The sequence below is a fragment of the Dermochelys coriacea genome, chromosome 3, assembly GCF_009764565.3.
Source record: "Dermochelys coriacea isolate rDerCor1 chromosome 3, rDerCor1.pri.v4, whole genome shotgun sequence".
In the NCBI taxonomy this organism is placed as follows: Eukaryota; Metazoa; Chordata; order Testudines; family Dermochelyidae; genus Dermochelys; species Dermochelys coriacea.
Genome location: NC_050070.1, coordinates 211,152,685 through 211,172,320, shown reverse-complemented (window position 1 = coordinate 211,172,320; position 19,636 = coordinate 211,152,685). Strand labels below are relative to the sequence as shown.

General features: G+C 44.6%; 2 protein-coding genes and 1 long non-coding RNA gene across 11 annotated transcripts in view; 2 read left to right on the top strand and 1 right to left on the bottom strand.

Moving 5' to 3' along the window:
- Nucleotides 1-2,193: 2,193 nt before the first annotated feature.
- Nucleotides 2,194-19,636, bottom strand: part of GEMIN6 (gem nuclear organelle associated protein 6) — an 18,650-nt gene continuing 1,207 nt past the window's right edge. The window contains exons 2-4 of one of the 3 annotated variants that reach the window (XM_043512211.1): nucleotides 13,212-13,325; nucleotides 9,758-9,903; nucleotides 2,194-2,853 (exon numbers count right to left, since the gene is read on the bottom strand). In XM_043512211.1, the coding sequence (XP_043368146.1) occupies nucleotides 2,481-2,853; nucleotides 9,758-9,894 (510 nt within the window). In that variant the 5' untranslated portion in view covers nucleotides 9,895-9,903; nucleotides 13,212-13,325 and the 3' untranslated portion in view covers nucleotides 2,194-2,480. Of the gene's footprint in view, nucleotides 2,854-9,757; nucleotides 9,904-13,061; nucleotides 13,326-19,636 lie in introns of those variants that run through there. The other 2 variants (XM_038393919.2, XM_038393922.2) reach the window with 2 other exon arrangements.
- LOC119852574 (serine/arginine-rich splicing factor 7) overlaps nucleotides 16,064-19,636 on the top strand; it is an 18,126-nt gene continuing 14,553 nt past the window's right edge. For 4 of the 7 annotated variants that reach the window (XM_043512210.1, XM_038393917.2, XM_043512207.1 and 1 more), the window contains exon 1: nucleotides 16,064-16,412. In XM_043512210.1, the coding sequence (XP_043368145.1) occupies nucleotides 16,385-16,412 (28 nt within the window). In that variant the 5' untranslated portion in view covers nucleotides 16,064-16,384. The remainder of the gene's footprint in view (nucleotides 16,413-19,636) is intronic. The other 3 variants (XM_043512209.1, XM_038393913.2, XM_038393914.2) reach the window with 3 other exon arrangements.
- On the top strand, nucleotides 16,868-18,339 carry LOC122459604. Its single transcript, XR_006280409.1, has 2 exons — nucleotides 16,868-17,707; nucleotides 17,897-18,339. It is a non-coding gene; the product is annotated as an uncharacterized LOC122459604 (long non-coding RNA).

The window sequence follows — 19,636 nt, the reverse complement described above, 5'->3', positions numbered from 1 at the left end:
CGGACAGCCTCTGCTCATGTAGTTGGGTCAGGGTGAGCAAGTCGTGAGGGTAATGCAGATCCAACAGCAGAACAGGGGCTTTAGTCCTAAATGAGAACTCCTGTCTTTGACTTGTTTGAAGAAATGATGGGCATCCTGTTACATGGCTTGAGACAGGACACTTCTGAGTCCTGTAGAATCTGCTGCTGTCACCTGTACTGAGTTAAGCGTGTAAGTGTCTACGGCATCAAGGTTTTCCATGGTGAAAAGCACCGTTATTTCATGTGCCATAGCTCTAAACAAGCCAAGGGCATTTCATCTAACTTAAAAAAAAAAATCATTTTAGGACTGACAATAAGTAAAAGATTTTTCTGCTTCTGGACATAACACCCATACCAAAAAAAAAAAAAAAAAAAAAGGCTTGTAACCTGTGAACCTTCTTAGCTGTGATTGTATTGAAGAAGAGTAATTAGGAACTGATCTAGAATTATGTACATTACATATTTTAAAAGGTACAAGAAAGGATAATGAAAGCCTAATTAATACTGTATTCCTTTCTGGTTCTTTCATTTAATATAGAATTTAAGTGAATATTTTAAATTAATCTTCAAAATGAATCAGTACACTGATGTCAGAGTCAGATACACAAACAATTGCAGTGAAAGGAATGTGAAATGCCCTATTTATTTTAATAGGAGTCTGATTCAAAGCCAATTGAAATCAATGGATTCCAATGATTTTAAAAGATTTTGGCTCAAATCATAGATAAGGGATTGAAGTAGCTCTGAAGTCTATGAAAGTTTAAATGTCAGTATCCTTGCTGAGACACACCAGCTGATGAGGTAATCTTTTTTACTGGACCAACTTGGAGAGAGAGACAAGCTTTTGATCTGACCCTGTCAAGAACAAATCATGCCGAACCACCCTAATTCTTGACAGGGTTGGTGGCTTAGTGGATGGAGGGCCGTAGTAACACTATCAAAGAAGGAAATTAGGTTAGGAAATTTGTGTAGCTTCAACTTCCAGCCATTTGTTCTTGTTATGCCTTTCTCTGCTAGGTTAAATCCTTTTATTATCTGATATTTTCTTCCTGTAAAGATACTTGTACACTGTAATCAAGCCACCTCTCACACTATGCAGTTCACTCAGAGACTGGCCCCTAGGTCAGCCTACCCCACGTACAGTCTCACAGCTCAGCCCTACCCAAGTTACCATGTCCTCACTGGTTCTGCACTCATGCACCTGCATCAGCAGGACTTCCTGTGGCTCTTTTTTCTGCAGTAAGCTGTGGCACTGATTCGTTCCAAGTGAATTGTGGGAGAACTTGTCTGTCCTGGGCACATGGGTGGAATTGTGGTAAAGCCCTGGAAGACTGTCAGCACTCAAATGACTTAGCCTGTACCCTTACTGCAAAGTGGGCAAATTTCCAGCCCAAATGAAAGCTGAGCTCCAGCCTAAACCCCCAATAAGGCCAGCTAGCCCAGATGGAAAGTACCACTTAGCTCAGCTGAGAGGGTTGTGTGTGTGTGAATGGGAGGCGGGTCGGGGAAATACCTGGATAAGAGCCTGGGCTAACTCTCCAACAAAAGACAACCTCAGTCTTCTTTTGATAAAGAGCTCAATCTGTTTAGTTTAAGACCATCTCTCTACAGCATTTTCTCCAGCTTCAAATAATGTTTTGTGGCTCTTTTCTGCATCCTCTCCAATTTTTCAACTGTTTTTTAAAATGCGGACACCAGAACTGGATGTAGTACTCCAATATCGGTCTCATCCATGCCACATACAGAGGTACAATCATCTCCCTCCTTCTACTCACTACTCCCCTATTTATACATCCAAGGATCACATTAGCCCGCTTTGCCCTTGGAGCTCAGGTTGCTTTTGCACAATGACCCCTAAATCTTTTTCCGAGGCACTGCTTTCTGTAAGGAGGGCCTGTATTCCATGTCCCTAAATGTATAATTTTGCACGTGGTTGTTTTAAAATACTTTTAGTTTGAATGGGACCAGCTTTCAAGCAATCTAGATTGTGCCATATTACTGTCCTGTCCTCCTCAGTAGTTACCACTCCACCAATCTTTATATCATCCACAGGTAGGAGGAGAGGCAATTAAAGGCAGACACAGAGGGGAGGGACACAGCCAGGAAGACAAGATTCATCAACTCCATCTTTCACATGAAACAGTGTTAGATATAGAATTAGGATTCCATAGAATAAAATGTCATTCATACCAAATAACTTTTTTTATACAAAATATTAGGCAGTACATATGCTTCCTGCTTTCAGTTATAATAAGACTGTTCCACGATCTGTTCCCTCACATACAGAATCAGCCAGAGTGGGTAACACACAACAGTACTGCTTACCCTCACACCAGTCAGTGAAAAATCAAGTCAACCAATAGCATAGAACAATTCTAAATTTAAGGGGAAAAGAGCACCTCCCCGTTTGAAGAGAAGAGAAGAGTTTTAGATGAGAAGCGTTTGTCAACTTGTCCATTACTACTGTGGTGCAAGATGGCCTTCTATCAAGCTCTGGACTCTAGATAGAATAATTTCATTGGAGCTGCTACAATCTTCTGGCCCATATGGTGGGTCGATAGTTAATACACCTGCCACACACAGTGTTCTTTGTGACTCGCCTTGTTCTGTTACAGGGATGTGATTGGTCTCCAGCCAAGTCTTCAGGCTGCTCTTCCTCTTCTCCAGTTCTTCGTGGCCATAAACTCTGCTCTCTTCTGGCATGAATAGGTGAGCAAGCCGCTCCTTCATTTCATCATCCCCTTCATTCACTATTTCAACTTTCTGTACAGCGTGACCCAAGATGACTGAGACACATACTTTTCCATCCTCCATGAGCTTCACTAGGACAACACTGCCGGGAAAGAGGACATATATTGAATGGTAAGTCATTAAGCAGAAAAAAGACAGTGAGAAATCTAGGCCGTGTTGCTCAAAAATGGGTGCTTAGAATTCTGTTAGCAAATACATAGCCAGATTTCCAAAATTTGAGAACTCATGAGTTCTCATTAGAAATCACTTTAAAAATCATGCCACATTATCAGGCAAATTTCAGACACCTGTTTTTGAAAATCTTGGCTATATATATATATATATATATATATATATATACATATATACACACACATACACACACACACACACTACATACTGTATAGCAGAATATTCCATGCAAAACAAAACAATAAAATCCATACAGCAAAGCTAAGGCTGGGAAATCAAGTATTCCAGAGTCAGGCTGCAAGTGCAAACTTGACACAGAGTTCCCGAGTGCCCAGGAATATTATACCCTAGTCTATTTAACATCTTGCACATTGAAGGGCAGAACATAGACTTTCACACCTTAATTACCATGTAAATATATGAGATAAATTCATCACCATTTAATGTGCTTACAGAGGAGAGATTCTGCTTTTTTTGCTTGTTTATTATATAAAAGGTGCCGGAATGTTTTTTCGGGGGGGTGGGGGGGGACCCGTTTGTTTGTACATTGGAAAAATCAGGTTTCATTTCCTCTGGAGGACTCCCTAGGTGACTGGCAGTGCAGGGAGAGGACAATCACTGTGGACAGTAGAGGTAAAGCCTGAAGCTATGTCTACACTGTGCACCTTACAACGGTGTGCTGTTGTAAGGCGTGCAGTGTAGCTACTTTTTGTTGCCGGGAGAGCATTCTCCCAGCGACAAAATAAAACCACTCCGAACGAGGGGCGGTAGCTTCGTCGATGGGAGAGCAGCTCCCACCAATAAAACGCTGTTCACACAGGCACATTTCATCGTTAAAACTTTTGTCGTCCAGGGGGAATGTTTTTTTCACACCCCTGAGCAACAAAAGTTTTAATGACAAAGTGAGGCGTAGATATGGCTTGAGTGATTGCAATGGGAAAGAATTTAGGGTGGGAACCATAAAGTGATTGAGGGCACGGCTACTGTAGAGAGAGTTTACAGCAGCATGGATGCAGACACCCCGCTGTAAGCTCTCTAATGTAGCCGCTCTAAGCCGAGAGGAGAGAGTTCTCCCATTGGCTTAACTACTACAGCTCCTGCAAGTGGCAGTAGCTGTGTCGGCGGGAGAAGCTCTCTCACCGACATAGCGCTGTCCGTACTTGTGCGGTAACTTCTGCCACTCAGGGAGGTGGTTTATTCATCCCCTTGAGCGACATAAATTATGCTGACATACACTGTAGTGGAGATGTAGCCTAAGGCGTTGCAATGCTGAGCATCACAGATGTATCTTTTAGGTGCCTAGGGGAAAAAAAAAAAAATCACGTAAACAATGCTGCAATCCACAAAGCCTGAGCCAGACACCTAGGCCCCCTGTACAATCAATGGGGAGAGAGGTGACTCAGAAAGGGAGCCACAAAAGCCAGCATGCTAGGCAGTGCCCCGCCTAAGCTAGCCCATGGGAGATGCTGGCCAGAGAGGTGTGTGCTAAGCCCTGTTGGTCTCTCAGGAAGAGGTGCCGGAGGTCTGGCCTACACCCGTCAACCTAGCGGCTGCCTCTCAGAGAGGGGGATGGGCGACGCTGACAGAGCCCCCGCGGCGGATGTGAGGAGCCTCTACACTATGGTGCTGCAGCAGTGGCAGAGTATCTGTGCCACCAGCACAGACACGACCGAGTCTCTGTGGAGCAATCCAGGGATAGGAGCCTGTCTCCTCGGTCAGGCAGCTTAGGCGCCCGAGCCACTTCCTGTGGGGAGGAGTCCGGTGCCTGCCTCGCTCCACGCGAAACAGCCAGAGGAGGAGGAAGCGCCGCTGCCGCCCACCTTGCAGCTTTTAGTCCCTGGGGTAGGGCACTAACCTGCGATGTGGGAGCCCGGGTCCAGCTCTCCTCTCTGTGCCTGAGGGGAGAAAGGGTTGTAACGGGGCTCCCACCGCTCAGGAGTGTGCTCAAAGCGCTGGGCAATGGGAGAGTCAGACATGGGCAGGTCTACACTTAAACCCTGCATCACTGCAGCGCTTCGCTGAAGACGCTCTACACTGATGGGAGAGGCTCTCGTGGCAGCATAGTCAATCCACCTCCCCGAGAGGTGGCAGCTCGAGAAGCTCTCCTGCTATCATAGCGCTGACTGCACCAGGGTCCGGGTCAGTGTAACTACAGTCACTCAGGGGTGTGGATTTTTCACACCACTGAGCAACAGTTATACCATTATCAGTCCGTAGTGCAGACGAGACCCATGTCTCTCCTGTTGAAGCAATTCCACTCTGGATAACTAATGATAGAGTGATTGGAGCAGAGGGGCTGGACCCTGCATCTCCCACCTCCCAAGTGGGTGCCCTAAGCACTGGACTACAGGGTCATTCTCTCTCTCCGGCCCAGCGACTTTCCACTGTGGAGAGATACGTGAATAGTCACTGGGCGACAGAGTGGGAATGACTCTATAGTTCAGTGCTTAGGGCACCCAGAGTGGAACAGCTTCAATGGGAGAGACTGAGGGGACCCCATCAGACTATCCTGTAGTTCAGTGGTTAGAGCATTCAATGGTGGGAGCCCCCTGTTGAAATCCTCTCTCTCCTCTGGTAGAGGGGTGAATTGAACCTGGGTCTCACACATCCCAGGTGAGTGCTCTAACCACTGGACTAAAAGTTACGGGTGAGGCACTAACACCATATCCTCCTCCAGCCAAATTGCGAGTTAGACCTGACCTGACAGACAGGCCCTGAGCATACCTACCAGAGTGGGCACCACCCACGACGTAAGCGTTTGGCCACTTATCTTCTCCCAGTTTGTGAACAGCTCTGGGGCTTAGGCATCTGGGCACTTAGAGGGAGGCAACAGTGCACATGCCCAGGAGCAGAAACATAGATGCCTTTCCAACTTCTACCCTGAAAACTTAGGCACCAAGTTTAGGTGCCTATGGAGTTCGGCGGGAGTTTTGAGGAATGCATTGGAGCCAAAACTGGGATTTAGGCTCCTAAACCACAGATATAGGCACCTAAGTACCTTCGCGCATCTAGGTCTTGCTTTTTAAAAAACAAGTTTTAAATATCTATTCAACTCAAATCTGGCCAACAGCTGGAGGGGGGGAATCTTTGTAACTGACTCAAGCCCGGGGCCAGTCAGTTAGTGGCTCAGAGTGCTGCCTTCCCAGCTCTGATTTTCTAAAGAGTCCCAAAACAAATTCAGTGAAGAAAATACTTGATATTTCTAAAACTAAATAAGTTTTGTGGAGAAGGGAGACAATAATGAAGGTTTTTTTCCTACCTCAGGGGAAAAGGGCAGAAGCTAATTTTTCCTCTTTGCCAGCCACCTGTCAGGAGAACGCTGTGCTAGCACTATTACAATTAAGCTATAATCATTACCATTCACTATTATTTGACTAAGATTAGTTTCCTGGGAGATGCTCCACTGAAGAAGATGCCCGATTTAGCCTGGCCCAATTAGCCAACTAGCCTGAGCTAGTCTAAATTTTCACAGCCCCTTTTGTACCAAACTGCTTTACAAATGATACAGATACAAGACCACAGCGCTGCAGCCACCTTGACGGGGGAGGACAGTCACCAGTGGGCACAGGAAACACACAGAATTGGTGAGTGGAGGGCAGGGCTAAGCAGCAGCCCTCTACTCTTCCACAACACATCGTAGGCTCCGATGTCTCATACAGAGTAGACAGCCTCCATCATTCATTCTTGTCTGAACAAATTCAAAGCTAAATGCACGGAACTCTACTTATCTACACTGAGAAGCAAGGGCTATGCCAGCCCAACCTCGAGTTCAGCCTGTAGCACCAGGCACACTCAGTGTTTCAAACCGGACGTTCAGACCCTTAACTTACAAGACCGCAAGAGCTAAAGTGCTACTCACTGTACTTTCTCAAAATGTTCCTCCCAGATATTCCCCCTCCCCACCCCGATTCCTTCTCAATGCATACTCAGAGCCTTGCACCTCACACTCTAGTTCAGCATAAAGCAGAGCTAAGATACAGGGAAGAATGTTTGTTCTCATGTGCAAAGCTACACCAAGATGGAAAGATCCTAATCACTTGTAGTGCTTTATACTTTCAGAACAGAACAGAACTCCATTTAGAAGCCTTACAAATCTCTGTAAGGGACAATTCTCAGGCACACTGAGGTGGCTGCTTTAGATATATGTTGGAGCAAGCTCTTCAAACTTCTGAATACTAAGGTACCCAAGAAGATTATAACAGGACTAAATGAAGAGTCTGCTCTGATTAGTCTCCAAGCACAGACTACCTCATCCTTAACTTATCTCCAAGAACACAACCTAGGAGATGTACATAAGCATCTATTATTAGGGCTATTGATTAATCGCAGTTAACTCATGCAATTAACTAAAAAAAATTTGCAGTTTTAATCGCACTGTTAAATAGAATGCCAATTGAACAAATATTTTAAATGTTTTTCTACTTTTTCGTATATTGTATTCTGTGTTGTAACTGAAATCAAAGCGTATATTTTTATTACAAATATTTGCACTATAAAAATGATAAACAAAAGAAATAGTATTTTTCAATTCACCTCATACAAGTATGGTAGTGCAATCTCTATCATGAAAGTGCAACTTACAAATGTAGATTTTTGTTGTTGTTACATAACTGCACTCAAAAACAAAACAATGTAAAATTTCAGAGCCTACAAGTCCACTCAGACCTACTTCTCGTTTAGCCAATTGCAAAGACAAACAAGTTTGTTTACACTTACAGGAGATAATGCTGCCCTCTTCTTATTTACAATGTCACCAGAAAGTGTAAACAGGTATTTGCATGGCACTTTTGTAGCCAGAATTGTGAGGTATCTACGTGCCAGATATGCTAAATATTTGTACGCTCCTTCATGCTTCAGCCACCATTCCAGAGGACATGCTTCCATGCTGATGATGCTTGTTTTTAAAAAAAAAAAAAAAAAAGTGTTAATTAAATTTGTGACTGAACTCCTTGAAGGAGAACTGTATGTCCCCTGCTCTATTTTACCTGCAGTCTGCCATATATTTCATGTTATAGCAGTCTCAGATGGTGACCCAGCACATGTTATTCATTTTAAGAACACTTTCACTGCAGATTTCACAAAATGCAAGGAAGATACCAACATGAGATTTCTAAAGATAGCTACAGCACTTAACCCAAGGTTTAAGAATCTGAAGTGCCTTCCAAAATCTGAGAGGGACGAGGTGTGGAGCATGCTTTCAAAAGTCTTAAAAGAGCAACACTCTGATGTAGAAACTACAGAACCCAAACCACCAAAAGAGAAAATGAACCTTCTACTGGTGGCACCTGACTCAGATAATGAAAATGAACACGTGTTGGTGTTTTGGATTGTTACTGAGCAGAACCCGTCATCAGCATGGATGCATGTCCCCCAGAATGGTGGTTAAAGCATGAAGGGCATAGGAATCTTTAGCGCATCTGGCACGTAAATATCTTGCGACGCCGGCTACAACAGTGCCATGAGAACGCCTGTTCTCACTTTCAGGTGACATTGTAAACAAGAAGCAGGCAGCATTTTCTCCTGCAAATGCAAACAAACTTGTTTGTCTGAACAATTGGCTGAACAAGAAGAAGGACTGAGTTGACTTGCAGGCTTAACATTTTACATTGTTTTGTTTTTTAGTACATAATTCTACATTTGTAATTTCAACTTTCATGATAAAGAGATTGCACTACAGTACTTGTATTGGGTGAATTGAAAAATACTATTTCTTTTGGGGTTTTTTACAGTGCAAATACTTGTAATCAAAAATATAAAGTGAGCACTGTACACTTTGTATTCTGTGTTGTAACTGAAATCAATATATTTGAAAATGTAGAATGCATCCAAAAATATTTAAATAAATTACTGTTTAATTGCACAATTAAAAAATTAATCTCAATTAAATTAATTTTGATTAATCCCTTGACAGCCCTAATTATTATTAATCACATTTATTACATTAATGCCTAAGGGCCAACAAAAAATGGGGTCCCATTTTGCTAGGAACCAAAAAGACACAGAGTAGACGACTTTCAATTCCCAACTAAATAATAATGCAAAGCCCTTATGTTGAATTTATGCATCCTGTCCCCTCTGGTACATTCTTTCTTAGCTAAAACACTTTGCTTAGATATAAACATCCCCTTGCAATGTTTTCAGCCTAAAATCACTTATGCTAGCCCATGAGAACAGAAAATAAACTGTTTTATCTACTTCCATTGTCCAAGATGAGTAAATTACAAAAACAAAGCATAGTGTAAAGTTTGATTTTTTTAATTTGCTTTTAATTATCTTCAGCCCCAATTGTGATCTTCATTGGTGCAAATCAGTTCACCCTATGGATTACAATATAGAACTGGGGCTTTAGGTGATATTTAACAGGAAAATAGATTGGTATTTTTAAGATACTAAGCTCCCTTGAATACTTCCCGTTGGCTTTCTATTGGATGTGATGAAGGCCAAATGCATTCTATATTTAAAACACAGCACTACACAGAAGCAGTGATGATGTTTTAAGAGTGCTTAAAATGCACAGCAAATTTGGCACGAATCAAGAGCAACCAAGCTCCTGGGTTCCATCTGTTCCCCAAACCTATTAGTCTCTCAAATTAGATGACCCTTTGAAATCATATGAACGATCCTTATGACTCCTAGCATCCCCTTCCTCTTGGCCCTGCTAATTAGCACAGATATAGAATTATGGACCAAAGTCCCAGTGTGCCATTTCTGCTCCAAGCAAGTTTGCTTTAGATTCAGCAGCTTCAGTCTTTCCATATCAGATCCCCGTTCTCTTTGTTATAAGCAAATAACAGCTCTTTAAACTTTGTACTTACTTTGCAGAAACCGGGTCAATTGTTAAGACCCATCCTTTGTATTCATGTTTCTCTGCAGCTGTGACTTTTACTTCTTTGTTCACATAAGTCTGCCACTCTAAAGGACTTTTCCTCTGCCATTCACTCATATTTCCCATTCATTGAACCTAAAGAGCAATCAGTGTAGTTATTAGCAATAGCAGATGCCTCTACTCCCTTTGCACAGCATTGAGTTTGCCTCCCTTTTCTGTTTAATCAGCTTAGTCACTTCTTACATCATAATTGACTTTTTCATTAAAATAAAAACACTTCCATTTCCTCCCTCATTTTGTTGTTTTTAAAGGCACACACAGCTAAAAAAACCAAAACAAAAACCAAAACACGTATTTCTAACACACAAAAATGTGTACCTTCTATTGTCACATGTAATCATTGAGATGACTATGTACCTTCTACTATTGACCCAAGTAACTCTTACCATCACTAAAAAGAACAGAAGTACTTATGGCACCTTAGAGACTAACACAAGTACTTCTGTTTTTGCATATACAGACTAACACGGCTTCTACTCTGAAATCTTACCATCACTGTCACTGAGAAGAGCAGAAAAAGATTTGTCAGTTTACAGCAGGCATTTGAGCACCCTTTGTGTATAGTCACTCTCACTACTGTGGGCAGTGCATTTGCCTTCCAGCCTCATGTGCTAGCTGATGACATGGATGGATGACTTCAGGATTACCTGTTCTGTTCAGCAAAAACAAAGAGGAGTCCTTGTGGCGCCTTAGAGGCTAACATATTTATTTGGGCATAAGCTTTCGTGGGCTAGAACCCACTTCATTGGATGCATGGAGTGAAAATACAGGAGCAGGTATAAATACAAAAAATAGGTTGGGGTGGGTTGCTTTACCAAGTGTGAGGTCAGTCTAACGAGATAAACCACATCAGCCACAACATCAAGGGCTGATTCACCTGCACATCTACCAATGTGATCTATGCCATCATGTGCCAGCAATGCCCCTCTGCCATGTACATTGGCCAAACCGGACAGTCTCTATACAAAAGAATAAATGGACACAAATCTGATATCAGGAAACATAACGTTCAAAAACCAGTAGGAGGACACTTCAGTCTCTCTGGTCACTCAATAACAGACCTAAAAGTGGCAATTCTTCAACAAAAAAACTTCAAAAACCAGACTCCAACGTGAAGCTGCAGAACTGGAATTAATTTCCAAAATGGATACCATCAGATTAGGCCTGAATAGAGACTGGGAGTGGTTGGGTCATTACAAAACCTAAATTTAACTTCCCCAATATTAATTTCTCCCTACTGTTACTCACGCTTTCTTGCCAACTGTCTGTAATTGGCTACTGTCTTACCACTTCAAAAGTTATTTTTCCTCCCTTGGTATCCTGCTGTTAATTGATTTAATCTCAGTAAAACAACCCCCCATCCTTTCATGTATTTATACTGGCTCCTTTATTTTCACTCCATGCATCCGTTGAAGTGGATTCTAGCCCACGAAAGCTTATGCCCAAATAAATAGTTAGTCTCTAAGGTGCCACAAGGACTCCTCATTGTTTTTGCTGATACAGACTAACACAGCTACCACTCTGAAACCTGTTCTGTTCATTCCCTCTGAAGCACCTGGCATTGGCCACTGTTCGAAGACAGGATACTGGGCTAGATGGACCTTTGGTCTGACCCAGTATGTCTGTTCTTATCACATCATTCCGGTGCCATGCCATGGGGGGAGCTCAGATACATACTCCTCCCTCAAGCCTTGCCAAAGGCTATTGATCAGTAACAGCAGCACAGCTTCTTCTGTTTCTCAGTTTGGGGCAGAAAGGCATATCCTTTTCCCAGGACCCCTCCACGGAACTGAGTGTAGGGTGGAAGAGGGAGATGAGTGTACAGGGCTGAGTCCAAAAGAGCCAGGAGAAGCCCATTTCTTCATTGCGCAGAGGCAGGGAGCACTGGGAGTCTCTTCCACTTCCTGTCCACTGTATTTGGGGGGAGGAAGGCACCAGCAGGCAGGGAGAGTCCTTCACTTCCTAGACCCCTCTGCATGGATCACGGAACCTGCAGTTCACCCTCTGCTTTTCTGAACCATTGCTCTATTAAAACATAAGAACGGCCATACAGGGTCAGACCAAAGATCCATCTAGCCCAGGATCCTGTCTTCCGACAGTGGCCAATACCAGGCGCCCCAGAGGGAATGAGCAGGTCAATTATCGAGAGATCCATCCCCTGCCGCCCATTCCCAGCTTCTGGCAATCAGAGGCTAGGGACACCATCCCTGCCCATGCTGGCTAATAGCCATTGATGGACCTAGCCTCCATTAATTTATCTAGCTCTTTTTTGAATCCTGTTATATTTTTGGCCTTCACAACATCCTCTGGAAAAGAGTTCACAGGTTGACTGTGTGTTGTGTGAAGAAATACTTCCTTTTGTTTGTTTTAAACCTGCTGCCTATTAATTTCATTTGGTGGCCCCTAGTTCCTGTGTTACGAGAAGGAGTACATAACACATCCTTATTTACTTTCTCCACACCAGTCATGATTTTGTAGACCTCCATCATACTCCCCATTAGTCATCTCTTTTCCAAGCTGAAAAATCTTATTAATCCCTCCTCAGATGGAAGCTGTTCCATACCCCTAATAATTTTTGTTGCCCTTTTCTGAACTTTTTCCAATTCCAATATATTTTTGAGATGGGTGATCACCTCTGCATGTATTATTCAAGATGTGGGCATACCATAGATTTATATAGAGGCAACATGATATTTTCTGTCTTACTATCTCTTCCTTTCCTAATGATGCCTGTTATCTGGCATGTAGAGCGCAGAGCCCCACTCAGGATTTGTACTTGATGCTGTACAAATACAGAGGAAGAAATTGTCCCTGCCCTACAATCTACGTTTACAATCTAAGGCACTCAGTCTCACAAAGACGTTTGTTTTTAACTTCAGGCAGACACTATATTCAATAGGACTATGCAGGTGTGCAAAACTAAGCCAGTGTGGAACTGTTCACAGGATCCCAGCCTACTAATGCCTCTGCACATTCTGCTGGTTGCAAAGTGTCCTTGCTATTCTGCTCTGTTCATGCACTCATGCTCACTTAAACCAAGCTTGTTTCCATGAGCCTGCTTTCCACCACAGGCCAGCAGAAAAAGCAGACTGTTTAAGACCCCTGCTCAAATCTTTATTGGCACTGAATTGCGCTTCCTGCAGTAGACAGCCAACATGATCGAGGCCAATGTACTCTACAGCACGAAAAACCCCTTGAAACCACCCGGACAGCCACGCTTTTGTTTCACTTACATACAATAGTGCTGAAGCAAAGAGCTGGCTCACACTCACAAGCTCCCGTTTGATAGATTGTCAGCTATCAGCCTTCGCCTCCAGCAACATCAGCGACGAGCCCGGAAACGCATGGCCAAACCTGCAACCCAGCACGCTTTGCTTATAGACCTCATTTCCTGGCCCCAGAAGACCCTGTTCTGTAGTTTTCCAGTGTTCCTCTGGGAGTACTCTCGCTTTCCTCGTTGCTACCGGTGTTGCGTTGTTGGAGTAGCTCACATGCTTCTGTTAGGTCATATACAATTGAAAATTTAATAAATTACAGGGATTTGTACTAAAATAGTAACGTGCTCACCATCTGTCTTCCTAAAAAACTCCAGGCATCCCAGCCCCCTGGGGTTTTTTCAACTGTAAATTTCGGTTTCAATCGCTTGGAACGTTTGGCTACAAAACGGTATCTCACAAAAACATGCATATATTTGGGATGTTTTACAAAATGGATTGGATGCATATTACCAATAAACGGGGGGGGGGCTGCATGAAATATATTTAAATCATTATGCTTTTTATTTCCAATTTCTGTGAGATTTAAAGGAAACCCAGTATTTTTAGGTGTAGACAGTGTTGCCAACCCAGAACATTAACAAATCACAAGTCAAGGCCAGATAAAGCATTAGTTTGGCTTAATAATCATGAGTTTTGGGTTTTTTTAAAATTATCTCAATATTTTTATCTCAATAAAAATAACCTATTTTATTGAGATCTACTCATGAAAAGGGCTATATAAGAGCTAGATGATATTGTTTGCCTTCTACATGTGGGTCACATTTACAAACGTTTCTCTGTAACTATGAGAGCTAGAAGCACACTTTTTTTTTTAATTAAATAGCTGAGATTCTTTCCGAATCACCTGCCTCCAGGAGCTGGGTATTTAAGGAAAACCTCAAATATTATGAGTAGCAATACTGAATATGGTACTTGACTTCTGATGGGAAGTCAATCATTATTCTCTCTCAATTTCTGTGTGTCTGAATAAGATGCGAGTTCACACCAGCATGCACAGGAATAAAAATTTTCTGTGCTCCCCGTGGCCGGAGCCCAGAGGAGCTAGCTCTCCCTCCCTCCTCTCACGGGTCTGGAGGAGCTGTCATTTCCTGCCCTTGGCCGGAGGAGGATGCTCTCCCGTGCCCCAGAGTTCTGTGCCCCTGCTGACTGGGGAGGAGGGGAAGGGAGCTATGTCCCTGCTTACCCACTTCCCCCCCATGCACCCTCGACACTCCTGTTTTGGTATTGTTAGGACTGTCACTTCCCAGACAAGGTCCTGAAAACATGCACATGCTTAACTTTACTGCCATGAGTAATCCCATAGGGCTACTCACAGTAGCAAAATTAGGTACGTGCATAAGTGTCTGCAGGATCTGGGCCTAAACATGGTCCTGTATTACAGTGGGGCGGAATAGCGTGGGATGAAACTAGCTCACTGTTTAACAGCTACTTTTTCTGAATGCTCTAAAATCCACATGCTGAGTCAGATTGCCTTGGTAAGTGCCTCAAGTATTAGTGACCCAAATCTGAAGTCATTTGAGCAAGGGTTCCCAAGATACTGCACCCTCCCCCCATTAAGAAAAAAATCACAATATCAACATTTTATAGAGACAAGGTGGGCGAGGTAATATCTTTTATTGGACCAACTTCTGTTAGAGAGAGAGACAAGCTCAAAGTATGGCACTAATCTCCTATAAACCAGTATCATCAGTCTGGGATTGATTTCAGCACCAGTGTCTAGCATCAACAGCCCATTGGGGAATCAATATTTTAAAAGCATGAAGCAAAACAGAGATCAGTTGCAAGCCAGAGTGTTTGCAGGCAGCCTAATGCCAGAAGAATTGGGTGGCTCTGGCCATTAAAGCAGTACCCACATATTGGGAGTTCAAGTCTTGTCCTTAGCAGCACTTTGGGAATGTATGTTGGGGGGGCAGGAAAGCCTGCACAATAGCAGCTTGTGCTGTACCTGTTCTGGAGGTAAGTGGAGACTTCAGATTCAGGGGCGGCCAGGAGCACTAAATATACACACAATATTGGTTTTTAATGAAAAGCTCTTTGAGAAAGTGATTTGAACACATTCATTACTCACTGTCTGCATTCTGCAGAGTCTTTCTGGAAGTTTTGCCCTGAGAGCAGTGTTTCTGGTTTAAGAGCTGATGTTTCAAAGTGCTCGACCAGCCATATACTCACTTTTAACTTTAGGAGTATTGTCAAGGAAAATAACCTTAACAGAAAGCATCCGATGAAGTGAGCTGTAGCTCACGAAAGCTTATGCTCTAATAAATTTGTTAGTCTCTAAGGTGCCACAAGTACTCCTTTTCTTTTTGAGAAAGCAGTAGGTTTGGGGTAACTGATCATACCTCCTGCTTGTCACTTATTTCCTAAGCAATGGGATTGAGTGTGATCAAAGAGAAAGAAGTTTCAGAGTAGCAGCCGTCTTAGTCTGTATTCGCAAAAAGAAAAGGAGTACTTGTGGCACCTTAGAGACTAACACATTTATTAGAGCATAAGCTTTCATGAGCTACAGCTCACTTCATCGGATGCATGCAGTGGAAAACTCACGGAAGCTTATGCTCAAATAAATGTGTTAGTCTCTAAGGTGCCACAAGTCCTCCTGTTCTTTTAAAGAAAAACAAGTGTTTACAAGGCTTAGGTCTGGTCTACACTAGGAAGGTCGGTCAGTATAACTGTGCTGCTCAGGGGGGTGAAACCCCCCCATCCTTAGCGCTGCCCTTCAGCCGACCTGCCCCCGGAGGCGTGGGCGGCAGCAGGCGGAGGGCAGAAGATTATCAAGGCCCAGTGACGTTATGAGAGTCACACTAAATGCCACCCCCCAGCTGTGCCGGGCACTGCCCCACAACCCCGACCCCCACCCCCCGCACTAGGGAACCGCGCCCCTAGGCCTCTAGGCGCAGCCCCTCCCCCTGGGGCTATAGCCCCGCCCCACAACCCCCTTCCCCTCCCGCTGCACTAGTGCCCCGCCCTCTTGGGCTATAGGCCCCGCCCCCAGAGGGGCTCTTCGGGGCGCGGCCCCCACCCTTGCGGCGCGGCCCGGCCCGTGACACCTCGGGCCGGAAGTTCCTGGCGCTCGCGCGCCCCCGCCTTCGAGAACAGGCCGGACGGCAGGACGGCGCGTTGCTATAGAAACCGAAGTTCCACTTCCCGCTTTGCCGCAGCCGGCGCCCAGAAACGGGAGGAGGAGAGTGCCGTGCGCATGCGCGAGAGCCGTCGCTCTCTCAGGGGCTCCCGGCGCATGCGCGCGAACGGCCCGGCGCGCAGCTACAGCCGGAGCCGGGACGATGTCTCGCTACGGGCGCTATGGAGGCGGTAGGTGCCGGGCTGGCTGTGGAGGGGCCGCCCCCGCTTTTCCGCCCCCCGCCGGAGTGGCCTGCGCGGAGCTCGCTGGGGCGGCGCCATTTTGCGCAGGTCGGGCGCGTGCCTGGCCTGGCCGCGGCTCCCCGCGCGTAGGGACGGTGCGGGGCCGGGCGGCGGCGGGCGCGCCGGGCTGCGGGGGAGCGAAACGGACGCGGCGTCAGCAAAGATGGCGGCGCCTCAGTGGGGGGCGGGGACTGTCCGCTCAGCGCCGGCGCGCGCAGCGCCTCCCTCCGGTCGCCTCGGCGGGGGAGGGGCGCCGCGCGGCCACCCCTGCACTGCGAGAGCGCGGCCTGCCGGCGCGCGCCCCTGGCTGCTCGGGAGCATGCGCGTGCGAGCCCAGGCCGGGGGGATGGGCGCAGAGGCGAGTCCCGCCGCTGGGGGCGGGGCCTTTCATGATGCGCGTGAGGTAGCTGCAGGGGCGACCGGCGCGGGGGGGCAGAGGGGTCCCCCCTGCAGGGTTGTAGCGCTGGAGTCCTACCCAGGCTCGCCCAGGGCACCCCCTCTGCCGTGAGCTGCGGGCAGAACCGTGGGAGAGCTGAGGTGCCCCCCGCCGTGCTGGGGGGGTCCCTTTTTAATGTGGGAGATATTCCCCCCCCCCAGCTCCTGGGTCTGCGTGAAGCCGTCGAGCAGCGCACGGGGGGTTGGGGGGGTGTAATCCACGCTACACGTTCCTGCCTTTACCTTTATTTTCTTCAGATGTGACATTACTCCTAGCACTTCCTTGAGCCGCTGCATCTTCTTAAGAGCAAATAATCATTGCTGAAGCTACTAACCCCCATATTTCTAATCGCCGCTCACTGTTTTTCCTAGAGCACTTTGTATTGTGACATTAGCAGTTTGTTCTTTAAAAGAAAAAAAAAAGGGGGGAGAAGGAAAGGGGGAAATCCAGAACTAAGTTTATTCTTTAGGATCATATGACAGATTTCCTGGGTTGGTACCCCAGCTTCCTCAGTTTCCTTTAATCCACCCATGAGAATTGCATTTGTCAGGTGCCATTTTGTCACTTTCTCCAGGACTCTAATGCTTTTTCATATCAACACTTGTGTGGAACCAGGTTCTACAATATTCACTACAGGCAAGATTTGCAAAAGTTGAAAGCCCCTAGATGCTTTTGAGAATCCCACGAGTTGCCTAAATACCTTTTAAAAAAAATTTGGCCCTCAGGGCCCACTATTATCTTGTATGTAATAATTCTCAAAGGCAAATTCCTGCTTTTTTTAAAGTATAGGTATACAGCCCCAAGACAGGTTTCAGAGTAGCAGCCGTGTTAGTGTGTTCGCAAAAAGAAAAGGAGGACTTGTGGCACCTTAGAGACTAACAAATTTATTAGAGCATAAGCTTTCGTGAGCTACAGCTCACTTCATCAGATGCATTCGAAAGTTTATGCTCTAATAAATTTGGTAGTCTCTAAGGTGCCACAAGTAGCCCCAAGACAGACAAGTATTCAAACATCATGAGTCATACACCCACAAAAGTAATGAAATTAAAAATAGGGCTTATTTTAATTTGCCTTTTTATTTGTTATTAGGGTACAGTAGTTCTACACTTTTCCTGTTGCCTCTCCCAAAAGATTCATATCTAGAACAGTTGCACATTCCTGTAACATTAAATACAGTTTTGGACATCTAGTAATGAGATTCCCTCCCTCTCCCTTTATTGAAAACACTTCAAAAATTCCTTATTTCTGTAATTAATTCCCCATCCTGCAAATGCTGAAATGCACACTTTGCTCGTTACTTCATTTGTTGCATGCATAAATGTTTTCTACTGCATTTATATTTCTGATTGCATTTTTAAATTTCATAGCCTTTTATATGCTACATTTCAGAGATGTTAATCATTCTGAAGAGTTCACTGTTCTGCCAGAAATGAAGGCTTTTAAAAAAAAAAAAAAAAAATGAAGTACCATTACTCTTTTGTATTGGCAAAAAGAAAAGGAGTACTTGTGGCACCTTAGAGACTAAAATTTATTTGAGCATAAGCTTTCGTGAGCTACATCTCACTTCATCGGTTGCATTTGGTGGAAAATACAGTGGGAGATTTATACACACACACACACACACACACACACACACACACACACAGAGAACATGAAACAATGGGTTTTATCATACACACTGGAAGGAGAGTGATCACTTAAGATGAGCCGTCACCAGCAGCAGGGGCGGGGCGGGGAGAAAAGGAGGAAAACCTTTCATGGTGACAAGCAACATAGGCCATTTCCAGCAGTTAACAAGAATGTCTGAGGAACAGTGAGAAACATGGGGAAATAGTTTTCCTTTGTGTAATGACTCATCCATTCCCAGTCTCTATTCAAGCCTAAGTTAATTGTATCCAGTTTGCAAATTAATTCCAATTCAGCAGTCTCTCGTTGGAGTCTGGTTTTGAAGCTTTTTTGTTGAAGTATAGCCACTCTTAGGTCTGTGATCGAGTGACCAGAGAGATTGAAGTGTTCTCCAACTGGTTTTTGAATGTTATAATTCTTGACGTCTGATTTGTGTCCATTCATTCTTTTACATAGAGACTGTCCGGTTTGACCAATGTACATGGCAGAGGGGCATTGCTGGCACATGATGGCTTGTCACCATGAAAGGTTTTCCTCCTTCCCTCCCCTCCTGCTGGTGATGGCTCATCTTAAGTGATCACTCTCCTTACAGTGTGTATGATAAATCCATTGTTTCATGTTCTCTGTGTGTGTATATAAATCTCCCCACTGTATTTTCCACCAGATGCATCCGATGAAGTGAGCTGTAGCTCACGAAAGCTTATGCTCTAATAAATTTGTTGGCCTCTAAGGTGCCACAAGTACTCCTTTTCTTTTTGCGGATACAGACTAACATGGCTGCTACTCTGAAGTCTTTTGTATTGGTTGCCTTTTGGTTAAGTTAGAATGCTGTGTCTCCAGTAGGTTTTTGGAGATGGATAGCTAATCCCTGTTTTAAAAAAAAGAAACCCTAACTTAAAAACCCACATTCTTAACAATGAGGGTACAAACTGATTCTGGCTAGGCTGTTAAATTAAACATCAGTCATAGCTTGATAGATACTAGTTGTGTGGCTAGTTCTGCTCCTTTGCCATCAGAGGTACTTGTGTCTCTATGTCTTCAGCTCTCCATTTGGGTAGGTGTCATGGAAAACCAGATAAAGCATTTTGAACTAAAGGAATAAATAGTCTTT